The following is a 20,595-nucleotide window of genomic DNA, read 5'->3' as shown; positions in this document are numbered from 1 at the left end:
ACACACACACGCACACACACACACACACGCACACACACGCACACACAGCCACCTGGCATGCTAGCTTTGCTAACACCACTCTCTCCCTTTCTGTTATAGGGTGCTAACGACACACTACGTTCTCCCTACGTGTTAGCGAAACACAGTGTACTCTCTGTTGGCGAGCCAGCAGCTTTATCACTCTCACAGTGTGCTAACTACATCTCTTCGCCTGGCTCCCTCATAGGGTGCTAACTACATCTCTTCGCCTGTCTTCTGATGGCTCCCTCATAGGGTGCTAACTACATCTCTTCGCCTGTCTTCTGATGGCTCCCACATAGGGTGCTAACTACATCTCTTCGCCTGTCTTCTGATGGCTCCCTCATAGGGTGATAACTACATCTCTTCGCCTGTCTTCTGATGGCTCCCTCATAGGGTGCTAACTACATCTCTTCGCCTGTCTTCTGATGGCTCCCTCATAGGGTGCTAACTACATCTCTTCGCCTGTCTTCTGATGGCTCCCTCATAGGGTGCTAACTACATCTTTTCACCTGTCTTCTGATGGCTCCCATATAGGGTGCTAACTACATCTCTTCGCCTGTCTTCTGATGGCTCCCTCATAGGGTGCTAACTACATCTCTTCGCCTGTCTTCTGATGGCTCCCTCATAGGGTGCTATAACTACATCTCTTCGCCTGTCTTCTGATGGCTCCCTCATAGGGTGCTAACTACATCTCTTCGCCTGTCTTCTGATGGCTCCCTCATAGGGTGCTAACTACATCTCTTCGCCTGTCTTCTGATGGCTCCCTCATAGGGTGCTAACTACATCTCTTCGCCTGTCTTCTGATGGCTCCCTCATAGGGTGCTAACTACATCTTTTCACCTGTCTTCTGATGGCTCCCATATAGGGTGCTAACTACATCTCTTCGCCTGTCTTCTGATGGCTCCCTCATAGGGTGCTAACTACATCTCTTCGCCTGTCTTCTGATGGCTCCCTCATAGGGTGCTATAACTACATCTCTTCGCCTGTCTTCTGATGGCTCCCTCATAGGGTGCTAACTACATCTCTTCGCCTGTCTTCTGATGGCTCCCACATAGGGTGCTAACTACATCTCTTCGCCTGTCTTCTGATGGCTCCCTCATAGGGTGCTAACTACATCTCTTCGCCTGTCTTCTGATGGCTCCCTCATAGGGTGCTAACTACATCTCTTCGCCTGTCTTCTGATGGCTCCCACATAGGGTGCTAACTACATCTCTTCGCCTGGCTCCCTCATAGGGTGCTAACTACATCTCTTCGCCTGTCTTCTGATGGCTCCCTCATAGGGTGCTAACTACATCTCTTCGCCTGTCTTCTGATGGCTCCCTCATAGGGTGCTAACTACATCTCTTCGCCTGTCTTCTGATGGCTCCCTCATAGGGTGCTAACTACATCTCTTCGCCTGTCTTCTGATGGCTCCCTCATAGGGTGCTAACTACATCTCTTCGCCTGTCTTCTGATGGCTCCCTCATAGGGTGCTAACTACATCTTTTCACCTGTCTTCTGATGGCTCCCATATAGGGTGCTAACTACATCTCTTCGCCTGTCTTCTGATGGCTCCCTCATAGGGTGCTAACTACATCTCTTCGCCTGTCTTCTGATGGCTCCCTCATAGGGTGCTATAACTACATCTCTTCGCCTGTCTTCTGATGGCTCCCTCATAGGGTGCTAACTACATCTCTTCGCCTGTCTTCTGATGGCTCCCACATAGGGTGCTAACTACATCTCTTCGCCTGTCTTCTGATGGCTCCCTCATAGGGTGCTAACTACATCTCTTCGCCTGTCTTCTGATGGCTCCCTCATAGGGTGCTAACTACATCTCTTCGCCTGTCTTCTGATGGCTCCCACATAGGGTGCTAACTACATCTCTTCGCCTGGCTCCCTCATAGGGTGCTAACTACATCTCTTCGCCTGTCTTCTGATGGCTCCCACATAGGGTGCTAACTACATCTCTTTGCCTGTCTTCTGATGGCTCCCACATAGGGTGCTAACTACATCTCTTCGCCTGTCTTCTGATGGCTCCCACATAGGGTGCTAACTACATCTCTTCGCCTGTCTTCTGATGGCTCCCACATAGGGTGCTAACTACATCTCTTCGCCTGTCTTCTGATGGCTCCCACATAGGGTGCTAACTACAGCCTCTGTCTGAGACAGATCTATTTGCAAAACGCACAACCAACCCTCTACAGTAGTGGATGAATGGCGGTCTGGATGAGGGACGCACCCAGACCAGCAGCACTGCTCTCTCTCTCGCTCTCTGTTCTCAATTCAATTACATTTAAGGGGCTTTTTTTGGCATGGGAAACATATGTAACATTTCCAAAGCAAGTGAAGTAGATAATAAACAAATGTGAAATGATGTCAGATGTCATATTATGTCTATATACAGTGTTGTAACAATGTGCAAATAGTTACAACGTGCAAAAAGTAAAAAATGGAAAATAAATAAACATAAATATCGGTTGTATTTACAATTGTGTTTGTTCTTCACTGGGTGCCCTTTTCTGTGGCAACAGGCCATACATCTTGCTGCTGTGATGCACACTGTGGTATTTCACCTAGTAGATATGGGAGTTTATCAAAATTGCTTTATTTGTGGATCTGTGTAATCTGAGGTCATACATTTGGCAGGAGGTTAGGAAGCTCAGTTTCCATCTTATTTTGTGGGCAGTGTACACATAACCCGTCTTCTCTTGAGAGCTAGGTCTGCCTACGGCGGCCTTTCTCAATAGCAAGGCTATGCTCACTGAGTCTGTACACACTCAAAGTTTTCCTTAAGTTTGGTCAGTCACAGAGGTTAGGTATTCTGCCACTGCGTACTCTCTGTTTTGCTCTGTTTTTCTGTTAATTCTTTCCGATGTGTCAAATAATTATATTTTTGTTTTTTCATGATTTGGTTGGGTCTAATAGTGTTGCTGTTCTGGACCAGGACCAGCTTGCTTATGGGACTCTTCTCTAGGTTCATCTCTCTCTAGGTGATGGCTTTGTCATGGAAGGTTTGGGAATTGCTTTTTAGAATTTAGCGGCTCTTTTCTGGATCTCTCTCTCTCTCTCTCTCTGTCTCTCTCTCTCTCTCTCTCTCTCTCTCTCTCTCTCTCTCTCTCTCTCTCTCTCTCTCTCTCTCTCTACCTCTCTCTCTGTCTCTCTCTCTACCTCTCTCTCTCTCTCTCCCTCTGTCTCTCTCTCGCTGTCCCTCTCTCTCTCTGTCTCTTTCTCTCTGTCTCTCTGTCACTCTCTCTCTCTCAATTTTATGGGGAAACGATAATATTTAACAGATTTCCTCCCACCCCTAGGCCTCCCAGGTGTAAGGACAGTTCCAGTAAAGGGGTTTGGGGTGAGAGGGGCGAGGGGTGAGAGGGGCGAGGGAGGGGAGGGATGAGGCACGACAGTTAGCCAGACTAGTAATGGGAGGGGAAGGTAGATTAGGCCCCTGCCAAGTCAGCACTTTCCCAGCAACACTCTAAAACCACACCTAACCGCTTAATGGTGAACACTGTGATTTTAAACCTGCTCTAATACCCATTAAAGAGCTTAAGCTGCGCACAGGGAGTAGTTCCACTGAAATGGACCCGTCTTCCTTTGAAATGGAGTGGCAGACTTCAGTTAAAGACTTTACATGGGCCTGATGCTTCCTGCTTCCTGCCACGACTCTGTGACGAGAGAGGAGACTCAATCTGAGATGATTGTTGGATGTGTTCAGTTGGGTTCTGTTGTGCTGTCAAAGCAGGATTTTGTTTAAGGAGGGGGGGGGGGGCATTTGATGTGCTGGAGCACAATGTGGGATGTTTTCTGCAGTGCATATTGGGATGCGACAAGCAGGTATGACAGCATCGTTTCCTAACGGAGACGGTGACGGCGACAGAGACATGGCTCTGTGGGGAGAGAAACAAACAGGTTTGCCTGTGTTCAGTGACGGTGTCAGAACTGTGCAGTGTGCTGGAGCTGGGCCCTGCTCTCACAGCAAGCTGACAGAGACAGCGCTACAGAATTGTCAGTTCCATGTGGCCAGCCAGACAGTTAGAGTAGGCGATAGCTACAGTACCTATACACCTGCTTGAATGGCTTGGCGAGAATGGCCTCAATGTTCCCAAGGTTTTCCAAGAACACCTTAATACAAACATTGATTCTTGAAACACTCACGAATACTCCACCAGACATACAGTACATCACAAACACACGTTTACTATACCTCATTTCCACTTTCCTCATCTCTCAATGGTCATCAGTTTCACTCTAAGGAACTCATTGTTACATTTCCAGGAAAAGAATGTTGTATGGAGGCAGGTCTGGTACACAATGTTATACATATTATTTGTCTGCTTACATTATACAAGAATATTGCAGTTCGATTTGAAAGCCTTGGTTTCTAAAAAAAAGCGCAAATAGAATAGCCTCCTGAGTGGCTCAGCGGTCTAAGGCAGAGCATCGCAGTACTGAGGCATCACTACAGCCTGGGGTTTGATCCCAGCCGGCTGTGCCTTAGACCTTAGACCAATTGTGACTGGGAGTCCCATAAGGCGGTGCACAATTGGCCCAGCATTTCCACGTTAGGGTAGGGTTTGGCCGTGAGAGCTTTCCTTGGCTCATCGTGCTCTAGTGTCTCCTTGTGGCGGGTCGGGCACCTACAAAGCAAAGTTGAACAGCGTTTCCTCCGACACATTGGTTTAGCAGGCTTCTGGGTTAAGCAAGCAGGTGTGAAGAAGCAGCGCGGCTTCGCGGTTAATGTTTCGAAGGACGTGTGACTCGACCTTCGCCTCTCCCAAGCCTTTTGGGTGAGTTGCATCAATGAGATAGTTGGTAGTTATATTTGGATATCACAAAATTGGGGAGAAATAGGGGGTAAAATTGCAAAAAAAAGGGCAAATAGCCTTTTCCATTTCTGTCATTCTTACATTCTTTTGCAGTTTTCCCTTTGATTTGAACACTGTTTATTAGGCTAAGTGAACTTGGCTGTGTCATGGTTCCACCAGTCACCAGAGGGCAGCAGAGATCGTCCTAGAGACATTTACAACACTCGGGTGTGTCCTATATATTCGTTATGATTTCCCCGTTAAAAGGGGTGTGTTTTGTCTGCTGTCCTTTGCTGAAGCTTAAAATGTTTACCGTGTGCGTTCGTTTCCTGAGTGCGTTTTCGAGACTTGGTGTTCGTTGTTTTTCAAGTGTACCGTGATCCTGCGGCTACCGATTCTAAGTATCCTTAATCACTGATCCCTCGTCTTGTCTCTTCTCTGCACCTGGGTCCAACCTCACACAGGCAGAAAACAGATGCAGTCAGTACTAGTAGTGTGATGCAACCAAAAAAAGAGTGAGAAAAACATCTTAAGCATAATAATCATCCACACCGAAAAAACTAACTGAATAATGTGAACAAGCTTGATTTGAATATGTGCACTTGAAATGTAGCTGGGTCAACATTGGTATACAGTGTCCATCTCAGATTGACTTACTGGCATTCAATGAAATCCAATGGATTGGTCATTTTAACTCAGCTCCTGTCCTGTTTAAAGAGCAACTGAACACACTGATTCTGCATGTGTTTCTCTGTTGCTCATTAAGAAAAAGTAGATTTCTGTCTTGGGGTGAGGTTGGATGTGACAGTCGCTGATGTTTGTCCCCCATGAGACACCATAGGAACAAAGCCCGTATCATTTCCTCAAAATAGTCCGAATGAAAACTTCAAAATCTGTAATTCATTTGGACATTTTTGCAGAGGAGGTTTTAGTCGTGCAATTTTTCATCTAGCTACAACGTTTGGGGCAGTATTTCTCAAGTAAAAAAAATACAATTAAAAAGTAAGTGCGCAACGTGTTTCGTTATGTAAACAAAGTCCGATCCGCTGCCTGCTGGGCAGAGCTGAGTTTCCCAAAAGCATCGTAACACTAAGATCATCTTTCGTCCATTTTGTTTCAATGGAATTAAGATGCTCTTAGTGCTAAGATGCTTCTGGGAGTCTGGCTCACTGTCTGTGTGTTATGCTGTAATATTGGATAGAGTGCAAACACCACATCAGTGCATCCATCTGTATTAGTGAGCATTGTTGAAATCAAAACCCAACCCTCAAGTAATTCATGACGAACTCACTTACTAAACTCTGTTTTGGATGAGACTGACCTTTATGACTAAAATGATCCTATTTACACTTTGTAGTCAATTTTGACACTAGAATAAATGTTTCTGACTTATATAGATGCCACAAAGGGCGTTTTCTACCAGAGCAGTTCTTTATTGCCTTCAGTTGCTCTTTAAAATACAGGGAGCCCCCCTCCCAGTTATAAAAAACTGTTTCTCCATGTTTGAGTGAGTGGCCTGAACACAAGCTGTCGTCTGCTGTCCTTGTCCATTTCCCCGGTTCTGTAAAGGGGATGAAGCTGCATATGGTCATGTCTGTGCTGTGTGTTTGACGAGGTGTCTGACACAGCATCAAGCCTCCACCATGTCCCTGCCAGCGGCTCCAAGTACTCCCAGTTCCATCCCCCCCCCACCCTCCCTCCGTCCCTGGCTCTGTGGCCATGCCTGCTGAAATATGTTTTTTAATAAAGAGTCTGGACGGTAAACGGCCACTCCGCCAGCGATAAAAATGAAGGATCTGAGGCTCTTGGCTGAGGAGAGTCTGGAGGAAATAGGAAGGCAATGACACAGTGCTCTCACCGAGCAGGCTGGCGGCTGGCATAGCACAGGAGATTCTCTATGTGAGGGAACTAGGCACAGCTGGACTAAATAGAGCCCCTATGTGTGTGTTTGTGTGTGTGTGTGTCAACTCACTTCTCGCTCTCACATTAGGTTTTCTTTCCATTATTCTAAAAAGCCATTTGAATTTCATTTGAGTTGAGGACGCAGCAGGCTACATAGCGGCCTGGTGCGGAAGGACATGGAACTGATTTGCATTCAGAGCCTGTGACCTCATCTACCTCAGTCCGCATAGACAGGAAGGAGGGAGTGGGGATACACATCAAATCAAATTGTATTTGTCACATGCGCTGAATACAACAGGTGTAGTAGACCTTAGGGCAGTTAAGAAAATATTTACTAAATAAACTTAAGTAATCAAATATAATCAAATCAAAAAGTAACACAATATATAACATAACAAAGATGAGGCAATATACAGGTACAGAGAGAGGGAAGGAGGGAGGAGCTCAGAGGCAGAGAGCATCGGGGGTTCTGCCTGAGTATTTCCTCCTATGGTATTACTCTTAACATTGGGCAGAAATGTGTCATGCGTAGTTTCCTCTGTGCTCTGTGAGTGTTGGGTCATTCTAAGGCCTCGGATACAGGTAGCAGATGGGGGGTACATTAGAGGGCCTTGGGCATGTGGGATATGGAGCTGTGATATGTGGAAACTGTAATAATCCATATACCAGAGGCAAGTTAAAACACGCCAATACTGAGTGAACATGGAAAATTCATGTTTTGAAAATCAAGAACACTCAATTCTTTCTCTCACACACAAATAAGCAAACAGTAAGTAACACACAGGGACAGCAACAGGCCTGTGTGAGCAGTGACCCTAACAATAAGTGACAGACTTTGACAAGAACACAAGTCACATGTAAAAAACACTCTCTCTCACAGACAGGCACTCCTGTAGCCTTGGGAATAACCAAATCACACACACACTCAGTTTTCCTCACAAGCAGGATACACCACCTCAACGTGACACAATGGTATACAGCAATCTCTCCCCCTCCTCTCCACTACTTAGAGAGTACTTAGACAAGATGTACAACTTAACTCACACGGCCCTGTTTATATACTGTTCCGTGTTCAAGGTGCTGCCTCACTTAACAAAATGATTAAACGCAATTAACCAACAGGATGGAACATTTCCGATGGCCAGGACGAGACAGATTCCAGCAGTGGTTTTGGTGCCCCTCGTTTTCCATGCCAGCCCAAAGACGCTCGCTTTCAAAGGCATCCCCCCCATTTGTCTAAATGGAATTAGACAAACCTTTAGTTTCGGGGCTAATTAACTCTATGAAAGAGCGAGCCACAGTCCTGTACTCAAAGACCTCTCATTTCCCCAGCAGAAAAATCCTGATCCAATTTTCACCAGATCAAGGGCGGCTGGGGTGGCAAAAATAAAATCATTTGTTTGAGGTTTGTTCTTGCATCAAAGACAATTGACACGATGGTTCTTCTGTAGTGTCATATTCTATTTATTTATTTGTTTATTACGTTCATATCAGTCCACTCCTCCACCACCCCACACAACACCATCCCAATCTGCATTGACATTATACTCTGGAGCTTCAAATGACTACTGAGCAGTCACCATCTTTTTGTTTGGCGGCTGTGGAACATATTGATCGGATCAAAACGGAAATGAATTTGTAATGATGCCAAGACATGGCCTGGTGGACGGTGATGTCACATCCTTCGCAATGTATTGCTGCTGAGGAGACATTACAATGGGATTGCCACGCTGTAATTCTCTGTTATAAACACCTCATACAGAGTGAAATATGCATGTTGGCTAAATGTAGAATGTAGCATTTATTTAAAAAACGTTTTAGTCATTTAGCAGACGCTCTTATCCAGAGCGGCTAACAGGAGCAATTAAGGTTAATAAGTGCTTTGCTCAAGGACACATCAACAGATTTTTCACCTAGTCGGCTCAGGGATTCGAACCAGTGACCTTCCGGTAACCTCTTAACCACTAGACTACCAGCCTATTGCTTAATCCACACTGTGTGAGCTGGGATTGGATATATCACGGGGTGAAGCAAAGCCCAATAAACGGTGCATTCAGAAAGTATTCAGACCCCTTCACCTTTTTCCACATTTTGTTACATTACAGCCTTGTTCTAAAAGGGATAACATATATTTATCCCCCTCACTAATCTACACACAATACCACATAATGATGTAGCAATAACAGGTTTTTAGGAATGTTTGCACATTGATAAAAAAATTTTTAAAAACTAAATATCACATTTACATAAGTATTCAGACCCTTTACTCAGTACTATGTTGACGCAACTTTGGCAGCGATTACAGACATGAGTCTTCATGGGTATGACGCTACAAGCTTGGCACACCTGTATTTGGGGAGTTTCTCCCATTATTCTCTGCAGATCCTCTCAAACACTGTCAGGTTGGAATAGGAGCGTCACTGCACAGCTATTTTCAGGTCTCTCCAGAGATGTTTGATCGTGTTCAAATCTGGACTGGCTGGGCCACTTAAGGACATTCAGAATCTTGTCCCAAAGCCACTCCTGCACGGTGAGGTAAATTCCTTAAGTAAAAATACTTTAAAGTACTACTTAAGTAGTTTTTGGGGTATCAGTACTTTACTTTACTCTTTATATTTCTTACTCTTTACTTTCTTACTCTTTATATTCATTACATTTGAAATGCTTAGCAGGACAGAAAATGGTCCAATTCACACACATATCAAGAGAACATCCCTGGTCATCCCTTACGCCTCTGATCTAGCGGACTCACTAAACACAAATGCTTTGTTTGTAAATTATGTCTGAGTGTTGGCGTGTGTCCCTGGCTATCCGTAAATTTTAAAAACAAGAAAATTGTGCTGCCTGGTTTGCTTAATATAAGGACATTTTTATTATTTATAGTTTTACTTTTTGATACTTTTTGATACTTAAGTATCATTTTTACTTGAGTAATTTTCTAATGAATTAAGGTATATTTACTTTTACTCAAGTATGACAGTTGGGTACTTTTTACACCGCTGCTTCTACGTTGTCTTGGCTTTGTGCTTAGGGTCATTGTCCTGTTGGAAGGTGAACCTTCACCCCAATCTGAGGTCCTGAGCGCTCTGGAGCAGGTTTTCATCAAGTATCTCTCTGTACTTTGCTCTGATCATCTATCACTCAATCCTGACTAGTCTCCCAGTCCCTGCTGCTTATAAACATAAAAACGTCCACAGAAGGACGCTGCCACCACCATGCTTCATCGTAGGGATGGTGCCAGGTTCCCTCCAGACTTGGCATTCAGGCCAATCTTGGTTTCATTAGACCAGGGAATCTTGTTTCTCATGAACCGAGAGTCCTTTAGGTGCCTTTGGTAAACTTCAAGCAGGCTGTCATGTGATGTGCCTTTTACTGATGAGTGGCTTCCGTCTGGTTACTGGAGTGCTGCAGAGATGGTTGTCCTTCTGGAAAGGTTCTACCATTTCCACAGAGGAACTCTGGAGCGCTGTCAGAATGACCATCAGGTTCTTCTCAGTTTGGCTGTCCGGCCAGTTCTAGGTAGAGTCTTGATGGTTCCAAGCTTCTTCCATTTAAGAATAATGGAGAACACTGTGTTCTTGGGGACCTTCAATCCTGCAGAAATGTTTTGGTACCCTTCCCCAGATCTGTGCCTCGACGCGATCCTGTCTCGGAGCTCTACGGACAATTCCTTCGACCTTATGGCTTGGTTTTTGCTCTGAAATGCACTGTCAACTGTGAGACCCTGTATGGACAGGTGTGTGCCTTTCCAAATCATGTCCAATCAATTGAATTTACCACAGGTGGACTCCAATCAAGTTGTAGAAACATCTCAAGGATGATCAATGGAAACAGGATGCACCTGAGCTCAATTTCAAGTCTCATAGGAAAGGGTCTGAATGTAATGTTTTATAAATTTGCAAATAATTCTAACAAGCTATTTTCACTTTGTCATTATGGGGTATTGTGTGTATATTGATGAGGAAAATGTTTTATTTAATCCATTTTAGAATAAGGCTGCAACGGAACAAAATGTGGAAAAAGTCAAGTGGTCTGAACCCTTTCCGAATGCCCTGTATTACTGCCATAACACTAAAGACTTCAAATTAACTTAGCTAGTTCTATAAAAAGGTCTATAGTGTGAGGTCAGTGTAACAGTACTTCATATCCATGACATAGTCCAGGGGATCAACATATCTATGGTAATTCCATGTGGAGTAAGGTTTTGTGAGTCAATAATGTGTGTGTGTGCATGTGCGTGTGTGCATGTGCGTGTGTGCATGTGTGTGTGTGTGTGTGTGTGTGTGTGGCTTATGTTCAAAACCACCTGCTAATTAGCTACACTGAATAAAGAACATATCTAAAACAAATTGAAATCCTCCTCTTTCCAAATGGGTTGACTTGGTCCTGATTCAAGAGAATATTGAAGTAACACTGTTATGTTCCTTTATGCCTTCAATGAGTGAAAAATAAATCAATGTTAGGATCAAATACAGAATGTAGCTAAATACTCGTTCTCTCTCCTTAAAGCCACAATCCAGAGTCAGTTGTTCAACCCAACAGCAGCCTCAACACTGGTTTGGGTTATGATAGGGTAAGGTCTAATCTTGCTACATTTGCACACACTGTATAATCCCATGTGTAACTCTGTTGTTGTTGTTGTTGTCACACTGCTTTGCTCTATCTTGGCCAGGTCGCAGTTGTAAATGAGAACTTGTTCTCAACTGGCCTACCTGGTTAAATAAAGGTGCATTTTTATTTTTTATTTTTTTAAAGGCAGTTGTATATCATTAATTGAAGAAAGAAAAACGTTGAACAGCAGGACATCTTACCGATTGTGCCATTTAATTACTAGGTCAATCTTCAGCAGTAAAGCTCTGTCACATAGCATGTAACCAGAGCTCAGCAGACACCTGTCACAACGCTGCTCAATGCAGATGGAAACGGGCAGATCTGCGGAGGCAAGCGCTTCTTAATGAAATGATTGGTTCAATTGCCGCAATGCTTTGGGTCCACCAATTATGACACGCTACAGAGGGGTAACCTCCATGACAACTCAGGAGATGACATATCATCTGGAACATAGGACAAGTCTCTCAACCTGATCCTAGGCTCACTGTTACTGCTTACTGAGCGGAGCATGTTAACATTTCATACCTAAAGTATGACCTTCAGGAAAGGAATTTCATTTCTGAGTCTGTGTGTTTGTTTGTGTGTGTTGGTGAGATGGTCTTGAAAATGATTCAATATGAGTGCTCTAAATGGCGCATTAAATGGGTTAACTCCAAAAAAAGACTGGCAACACTGCCTGAAATCTGATTATAGCCTATACTCAGCTTCAGTGAGATTCAGTTCACAAAGGATTCCAGGAGCACAGCTGAAATTCTCAGGACTGAATGCACTTAACATGCAAGCCCACCGGGCAGCCTAAGATGGAGATACAAATCCCATATACAGTATGCAAATGCTAAACCTAGAAGTCTCACAAGTATGTGCAAAATATATTAGAACAGGCGTGTGCTAATATTGTTTTCCGAGCCCACAATGGAGAAACAAATACAGCCCAACAAACACAGCCCAACAAACACAGCCCAGGGTCGGACAATATAGATTCTCTGGTGTATACATACGATTCATCTATTTGTTCCATTGGAGGCACATGTTTTTCCGTTTAATACCGTGGCATAGATGTATTGTTGTCCGTCGCCAAGACTGAACGTTTCTTTTGTGTTTCTACTGTTCTGTAGTCCATTTTCTTATTGAAATGTCTCAACAATCCTCAAGCTACGTGTAAATATACTTATTCAACAACATGTGGACACAGCAGTGAACTCTGGTGTCCTTCACAGAGGAGCGGGAGTAGCATTGCTAACAAACACTGTCCCTTTTGACCCAGAGTACACTTGAAACAAAGCATGAAGCTTCACTGTAGACTGCAGCTAATGAGTAGAAGTCATCGGGATAAAAGCATCCATGCTCTGACAGTACCACAGCACGGTATGTAAATAAACACTCTGCCCGAACAAAAGACTGAGCAGTGATCGAGACTGACATAAGTGTAAGTGCTTCTATTCTTTGGTAATCTCATGGGTGTTTATTGGCACAGGTCAAGAGCCCTTTTGCGCCTCTGATAACAATCTCCTGACTTAATGATCCAAATGATACCGCTCTATGAAGATGTGTCAATAGCGTTCCGTCTTGTTGGGACCAAATACCAGTTGCTCTGTGGCATAAAACAGTCGAGGGGGATGAAAATCAAACGCCCTTATTTTACACACTACTGTCTTACTCTTGGGTGAGATCAAATAAAATGTTATTTAACACAATACAACAGGTGTTTACCTTGAAATGCTTACTTACAAGCCCTTCCCAATGATGCAGAGTTTAAAAAAATAAAAATAATAACACAAATATAAAAATAATAACAAGAGGAATACAAAATACACAAGAATGGAGCTATATACAGTATGCAGTAGTAGTACCAGATCAATGTGGAGCTATATACAGTATGCAGTAGTAGTACCAGATCAATGTGGAGCTATATACAGTATGCAGTAGTAGTACCAGATCAATGTGGAGCTATATACAGTATGCAGTAGTAGTACCAGATCAATGTGGAGCTATATACAGTATGCAGTAGTAGTACCAGATCAATGTGGAGCTATATACAGTATGCAGTAGTAGTACCAGATCAATGTGGAGCTATATACAGTATAGTACCAGATCAATGTGGAGTAGTACCAGATCAATGTGGAGCTATATACAGTATGCAGTAGTAGTACCAGATCAATGTGGAGCTATATACAGTATGCAGTAGTAGTACCAGATCAATGTGGAGCTATATACAGTATGCAGTAGTAGTACCAGATCAATGTGGAGCTATATACAGTATGCAGTAGTAGTACCAGATCAATGTGGAGCTATATACAGTATGCAGTAGTAGTACAGATCAGATCAATGCAGTAGTAGAGATCTGGAGCTATATACAGTATGCAGTAGTAGTACCAGATCAATGTGGAGCTATATACAGTATGCAGTAGTAGTACCAGATCAATGTGGAGCTATATACAGTATGCAGTAGTAGTATCAGATCAATGTGGAGCTATATACAGGCAGTAGCAGTACCAGATCAATGTGCAGGGTATGAGGTATATGAGGTAGATATGTACATAAAGGCAGGGTAAAGTGACGAGGCATCAGGAAATATCATAATAGGAGATGACCAAGAAGGACCTGCTTCTCAAACTGAGACGAAACACAAGATTATTAGTGATACCTCAGAGGTCTGAATGGGGTAATTTACCCCAAGACTTAAATAAACCTACTCCATACCTTTCTTACTTCACATCCTGTCCTATCTGACACACACTGAGGAGACATCTTAATCCCCAGAGCCTCCAGCAGAAGCACCACTAGACTGTAACAGTTAGCCCCAGCCTGCCTGCCTGACTTGAAGTGTAATTTGGCCTGAGAGATAGAACAGGAGCTGGACTCACCATCCTCAGTGGGCACATAGACATTGAGGTATAGACAGTCCTCACTCTGGTTCTGAACGTAGCCTGCTGCAGCGTCCAGGTTGTCAGTGAACCACACCGGCAGCATTATTTCAGGCAGCACCCCGTGTACATTCTGCGGGCACACGGGGGCAAACTGGGTGGCGTTGCGGATCTCCTGCCAGGAGCCTGGCGCCTCTGGGGGCTGGAAGCGGCGCTCGCCGATGGGCGGGGTGGCGTAGGGCACGCCCAGGTACTGCTCCACGGGTCCCAGGATCTCGTTGTTGAGTTCCTTCCTGACGCCGCGCAGCTTGCCGTAGCCCGTGGTGACCATGGGGTGTTTCCCGCTGAGGTCGGCCCGCTGGCAGGAGGACAGTGCCAGGCGGAGGGCCAGGCCCAGGAGCCACACCAGACACGGGTCAGACATCCTGCGGGGGCTGGAACGCCGCATCCCACCGGGCCCCGGACGTCTGGGGACACTCTCAGGGAAGAAGGACATGTCCTCCGGTCTTCTGCCCAACAAACTAAATATGAGTTCACTCGTGGACAGCAAAGAGTAAAAAAAGGACCTCCAAATACCCTGAAATGAGTAGGTTATTGGAGAAAGAAGGTATTGGGAGGGGTGGGGGGTTTGGTCAAAATCAGAGGTGTATAGTGTGTTTTCCTAGCATAGTGTGAGAGGCGAGAGAGCAGGTGTAGAGAGGGGGAGGGACGGGAGGCATCCTCAGATAGACTGTCTGTTCTGGTCCATCCTCCTGAGAGCTCCTGATAGGCCAGCTGCAGACTGACAGCTTCCACAGTCAACACGCCACACCTGGGTACACACAAAGGTCAGAGGTCATAGTAAGTTAGTGGGTCTGTGTTTGGAAAGAGAGACACAACATTGACAGTAGCTGTTTTAAGTATGTTTTAAAATGGCCAGGAACAAAGAAATTTCGTCTGAAACTTGTCAGTCTATTCTTGTTCTGAGAAATTAAGGCTATTCCATGTGAGAAATTGCCAAGAAACTGAAGATGTCATGCAACACTGTGTACTACTTCCATCACAGAACAGCACAACTGGCTCTAACGAGAATAGAAAGAGGAGTGGAGGCCCCGATGCACAACTGAGCAAGAGGACAAGTACATTAGAGTGTCTAGTTTGAGAAACAGACACATCACATGTCCTCAACTGGCAGCTTCATTAAATAGTACCCACAAAACACCAGTCTCAACGTCAACAGTGAAGAGGCGACTACGGGATGCTGACCTTCTAGGCAGAGTTCCTCTGTCCAGTGTCTGTGTTCTTTTGTCCATCTTAATATTTTATTTTTATTGGCCAGTCTGAGATATGTCTTTTCTTTGCAACTCTGTCTAGAAGGCCAGCATGTCGAGACTGGTGTTTTGTGGGTACTATTTAATGAAACTGCCAGTTGAGGCGTCTGTTTCTCAAACTAGAATGTACTTTAATGTACTTGTCCTCTTGCTCAGGCCTTCCACTCCTCTTTCTATTCTGGTTAGAGCAAGTCTGCGCTGTTCTGTGAAGGGAGTAGTACACAGCCTGGTACGAGATCTTCAGTTTCTTGGCAATTTCTCCTTAGAGAATAGCCTTAATTTCTCAGAACAAGAAAAGACTGATGAGTTTCAGAAGAAAGTTCTTTGTTTCTGGCCATTTTGAGCCTGTAATCGAACCCACAAATGTTGATGCTCCAGATACTCATAAACATAACATAACATATGCCATTTAGCAGACGCTTTTATCCAAAGCGACTTACAGTCATGTGTGCATACATTCTACGTAGTCTAAACTAGTCTAAAGAAGGCCAGGTTTATTGCTTCTTTAATCATAACACAACAGTGTTCAGCTCTGCTAACATAATTGCATGGGGTTTTTCTAATGATCAATTAGCCTTTTAAAATGATAAACTTGGATTAGCTAACACAACGTGCCATTGGAACACTGGAGTGATGGTTGCTGATATAGGCCTCTCTATGTCTATGTAGATATCCCATTAAAAAATCAGCCGTTTCCAGCTACAATAGTCATTTACAACATTAACAATGTCTATACTGTATTTCTGATCAATTTGATGTTATTGTAATGGAGAGAAAAATGTGCCTTTCTTTTAAAAAGAAAGAGATTTTTTAAGTGAACCCAAAACTTTGAACAGTAGTGTACATAATGTCCTTGAGCTGCCACAACAGACATGTTCCCATATTTTAACTAGGCAAGTCAGTTAAGAACACATTCTTAATTACAATGACGGCCTACCCCGGCCAAACCCGGACAATTGTGCAGTGCCCTATGGGACTCCCAATCACAGCCGGATGTGATGGAAACTGGATTTGAACCAGGGACTGCAGTGACACCTCACACTGACATGCAGTGCCCAAGAACCCTGCGCCACTCGGGAGCCCACATGTACAAGTCTTAGATATCCATCCATGCTACGGCACTTTGAAGTAATCGATTTGACTCAGAGAACATGACAGCAATAAAAACCTGTTGACACATCAATCAAAATAAATAAAATAGCGTGACACCTCTCACTCTCCCCCTTTGGTGAATCTGTTGGCTTCACCATCACGGCTCTGTTTAGTTGGTTCCTGTCTTCTCATGGTTAAACTCGAATTGGCAGTGCTAATCTGGCCCTGGCTTTGGGAGATGGAGCAGTTTAGAAGTGATGAAGGCTTTATGTGGCTGGCGCTCACTGTCTGCAGAATACCCACCACCCCACCTCCACACAGCCCCCCGCCACCCCACCTCCACACAGCCCCTAGCCACCCCACCTCCACACAGCCCCCCGCCACCCCAACTCCACACAGCACCCCGCCACCCCACCTCCACACAGCGCCCTCAACCCACCTCCACACAGATCCCTGCCACCACACCTCCACACAGCTCCCTGCCACCCCACCTCCACACTGCTCCCTGCCACCCCACCTCCACACAGCTCCCTGCCACCCCACCTCCAGGCTGCCCCTCTCCACCGCAACTCCACACAGTTCCCTGCCACCCCACCTCCACACAGCTCCCTGCCACCCCACCTCCACACAGCTCCCTGCCACCCCACCTCCACACAGCTCCCTGCCACCCCACCTCCAGACTGCCCCTCTCCACCGCACCTCCAGACAGCTGCTCTCCACTTCACCTCCACACAGCCCCCCGCCACCCCACCTCCACACAGCGCCCCCAACCCACCTCCAGACAGCTCCCTGCCACCCCACCTCCAGACTGCCCCTCTCCACCGCACCTCCAGACAGCTGCTCTCCACTTCACCTCCACACAGCCCCCGCCACCCCACCTCCACACAGCGCCCCCAACCCACCTCCACACAGCTCCCTGCCACCCCACCTCCAGACAGCTCCTCTCCACCGCACCTCCAGACAGCCCCTCTCCACCGCACCTCCACACAGCCCCTGACCCGACCTCACCTCCAGACAGCTGCTGCACCTCCAGACAGCTGCTCCACCTCCAGACAGCTGCTCCACCTCCAGACAGCCCCCCAACCCCAACCCCACCACACAGCCCCCCGACCCGACCTCACCTCCAGACAGCCCCCCAACCCCAACCCCACCACACAGCCCCCGACCCGACCTCAACTCCAGGCTGCCCCTCTCCACCGCACCTCCAGACAGCTGCTCTCCACTCCACCTCCAGACAGCCCCCCCCACAACCCCACCACACAGCCCCCTGACCCGACCTCACCTCCAGACAGCCCATCCACCCTACCTCCACACAGCCCCTCCACCCCACCGCACCTCCAGACAGCCCCTCTCCACGGCACCTCCAGACAGCCCCTCCACCCCACACCACCTCCTTCTGAGGGAAGGGAGAAAGGAGCCAATAAAGGCAACTCCATCTATTACCAAGCATCTGACTCCCATTTTAATACAGGCAGCGTCTGTAACGGTGTCCCACTGTAAATTACACAGCTATACTGTGTGGATGTGAATGACTATACTGTAGCCTACCAATTCAACTGAGTTGGGGATATAGTATGTGTATTCCTTACAAAAAGGAGAGAAATATATTGAACTATTACATGGAAAAATAAGCGCAATACTGTGATAAATGGACAAAGTGAGATATATGACACGCTGAATCTGTTGTTAAAAGATAAAATATAGTGTGGGTCGTAATGGAGTGAGAATGTGTGATTTGAAAAGACGTTCATCGGTTTGTATCTCAGGCTGCCAAGTGGAGAGGCGGAGGAAGGAGTCAGGTGCCAACCAATTCAGTTTCAAGTTCTAATGTCACATGCACAAGTACAGTGAAATAACTTTCTTGCAAACTCTAACCCCAACAATGCAGTAATCAATAACAATGTAATACTAAAAATAACATAAGGTAGAATAAAAACACACAAGAAATAACAAATAAGAAAAACAGGATAAAGTAAGTAAGCATGCTATATACAGGGTGAGTCAGTTCCAGTACCATATTTACAATGTGCAGGGATACTGGAGTGATAGAGGTAGATAGAGTACATGGCCAAAATTATGTGGACACCCCTATAAAATTACTGGATTTGGATATTTCAGCCACATGTATATAATCGAGCACACAGCCATACAATCTCCATATACAAATATTGGTAGTAGAATGGCCCGTGCTGAAGAGCTCAGTGACTTTCAATGTGGCACCGTCATAGGATGCCATCTTTCCAACAAGTCAGTACATCACATTTCTGCCCTGCTATAGCTGCCCCTGTCAACTGTACAGTAAGTGCTGTTATTGTGAAGTGGAAACGTCTAGGAGAAACATCGGCTCAGCCGCAAAGTGGTAGACCACAAGCTCACAGAACGGGACCGTCGAGTGCTGAAGCACATAGTGCGTCAAACATTCTCTGTCCTCGGTTGCAACACTCACTACTGAGTTCCATACTGCCTCTGGAAGCAAGCTGTTCACCTGGAGCGGAGCTCAAGAGCTGTTCACCTGGGGAGCGTAGAATGTATCATGAAATGGGTTTCCTAAATGGCATATATTATTATTATTATTATATTATGAAATGGGTTTCCATGGCTGAGCAGCCGCACACAAGCCTAAGATCACCATGCACATTGCCAACAGTAGGTTGGAGTGGTGTAAAGCTTGCCGCAAATGCAATCTTGAGCAGTGGAAACACATTTTCTGGAGTGATGAATCACGCTTCACCATCTGGCAGTCCGAAAGACTAATCTGGGTTTTTGCGGATGCCAGGAGAACGATACCTGCCCCAATGCATAGTGCCAACTGTAAAGTTAGGTGGATAAGGAATAATGGTCTGGTGCTGTTTTTCATGGTTCAGGCTGGGCCCCTTAGTTCCAGTGAAGCAAAACCTTAACTCTACAGCATATAATGACATTCTACATGATTCTGTGCTTCCAACTTTGTGGTAACAGTTTGGGGGAAGGCCCTTTCCTGTTTCAGCATGACAATGACTCTGTGCACAAAGTGAGGTCCACACAGAAATGGTTTGTCGATATCGGTATGGAAGAACTGGCCTGCACAGAGCCCTGACCTCCATCCCATTAAACACCGTTGGGATGAACTGGTCTAGATGCCCAACATCAGTGCCCGACCTCACTAACGCTCTTGCGACTGAATGGAAGCAAGTCCACACAGCAATGATCCAGTGGTAAGCCTTCCCAGAAGAGTGGAGGCTGTTATAGCAGCAAAGGGGGGAACAACTCCATATTCATGATTTTGGAATGAGATGTTCGAAGAGCAGTTGTCCACATACTTTTGGCTATAAAGTGTATGTATCGGGTAAGGTGACTAGGTATCAGGTTATGTGATAAACAGGAGCAGCGGCATACATGATGATTGTATGTGAGTGGGTGTGTGGGTGTGTCGAGTCAGTGTAACTATGTGGATATTATGTATGTGTGAGCAAATTATGGAGTGTTTGTGTGTGTGTTGGAGTGTCAGTGTGTGTGAGTGTGTAGGGCCCAGTGAGTGTGTAGGGCCCTGTGAGTGTGTAGGGCCCTGTGAGTGTGTAGGGCCCTGTGAGTGTGTAGGGCCCTGTGAGTGTGTAGGGCCCTGTGAGTGTGTAGGGCCCTGTGAGTATGCATAGAAATCAAATAAAATACAAGGGTCAACTCATATAGTGCGTGAAGCCATTTTGTTATCCAATTTGTTATCCATTTTGTTAACCAGCTATTGCAGTTTTATGGCTTGGGAATAGAAGCTGTTTAGGAGCCTGTTGGCGTCAGACTTGCAGTGCGGATCAGAGAGAACAGTCCATGGCTTGGGTGGCTGGAATCTTTAACAATTTTCCAGGCCTTCCTTTCACCCCGCCTGATATAGAGTTCCTGGATGGCAGGTAGCTAGGCACCAGTGATGTACTGAGCTGTCCGCACCACCCTCTGTTCGCCATGAGAATGAGGGTGGGGCTATTGCCACACCAAGCAGTGATGCAAGCCAGTCAGTATTCCTCTTAACTAGGTGGGAGA

General features: G+C 45.6%; 1 protein-coding gene across 2 annotated transcripts in view; it reads right to left on the bottom strand.

The window, feature by feature from the left end:
- Positions 1–20,595, bottom strand: part of LOC124007250 (neuroligin-2-like) — a 97,489-nt gene that overhangs the window by 58,380 nt on the left and 18,514 nt on the right. For both annotated transcript variants that reach the window (XM_046317680.1, XM_046317681.1), the window contains exon 2: positions 14,183–14,993. In XM_046317680.1, the coding sequence (XP_046173636.1) occupies positions 14,183–14,678 (496 nt within the window). In that variant the 5' untranslated portion in view covers positions 14,679–14,993. The remainder of the gene's footprint in view (positions 1–14,182; positions 14,994–20,595) is intronic.

Source organism: Oncorhynchus gorbuscha, linkage group LG20 (genome assembly GCF_021184085.1).
Source record: "Oncorhynchus gorbuscha isolate QuinsamMale2020 ecotype Even-year linkage group LG20, OgorEven_v1.0, whole genome shotgun sequence".
NCBI classification, from domain to species: Eukaryota; Metazoa; Chordata; class Actinopteri; order Salmoniformes; family Salmonidae; genus Oncorhynchus; species Oncorhynchus gorbuscha.
The sequence above is the reverse complement of the archived record's forward strand: the minus strand, read 5'-3'. Positions and strand labels throughout refer to the sequence as shown.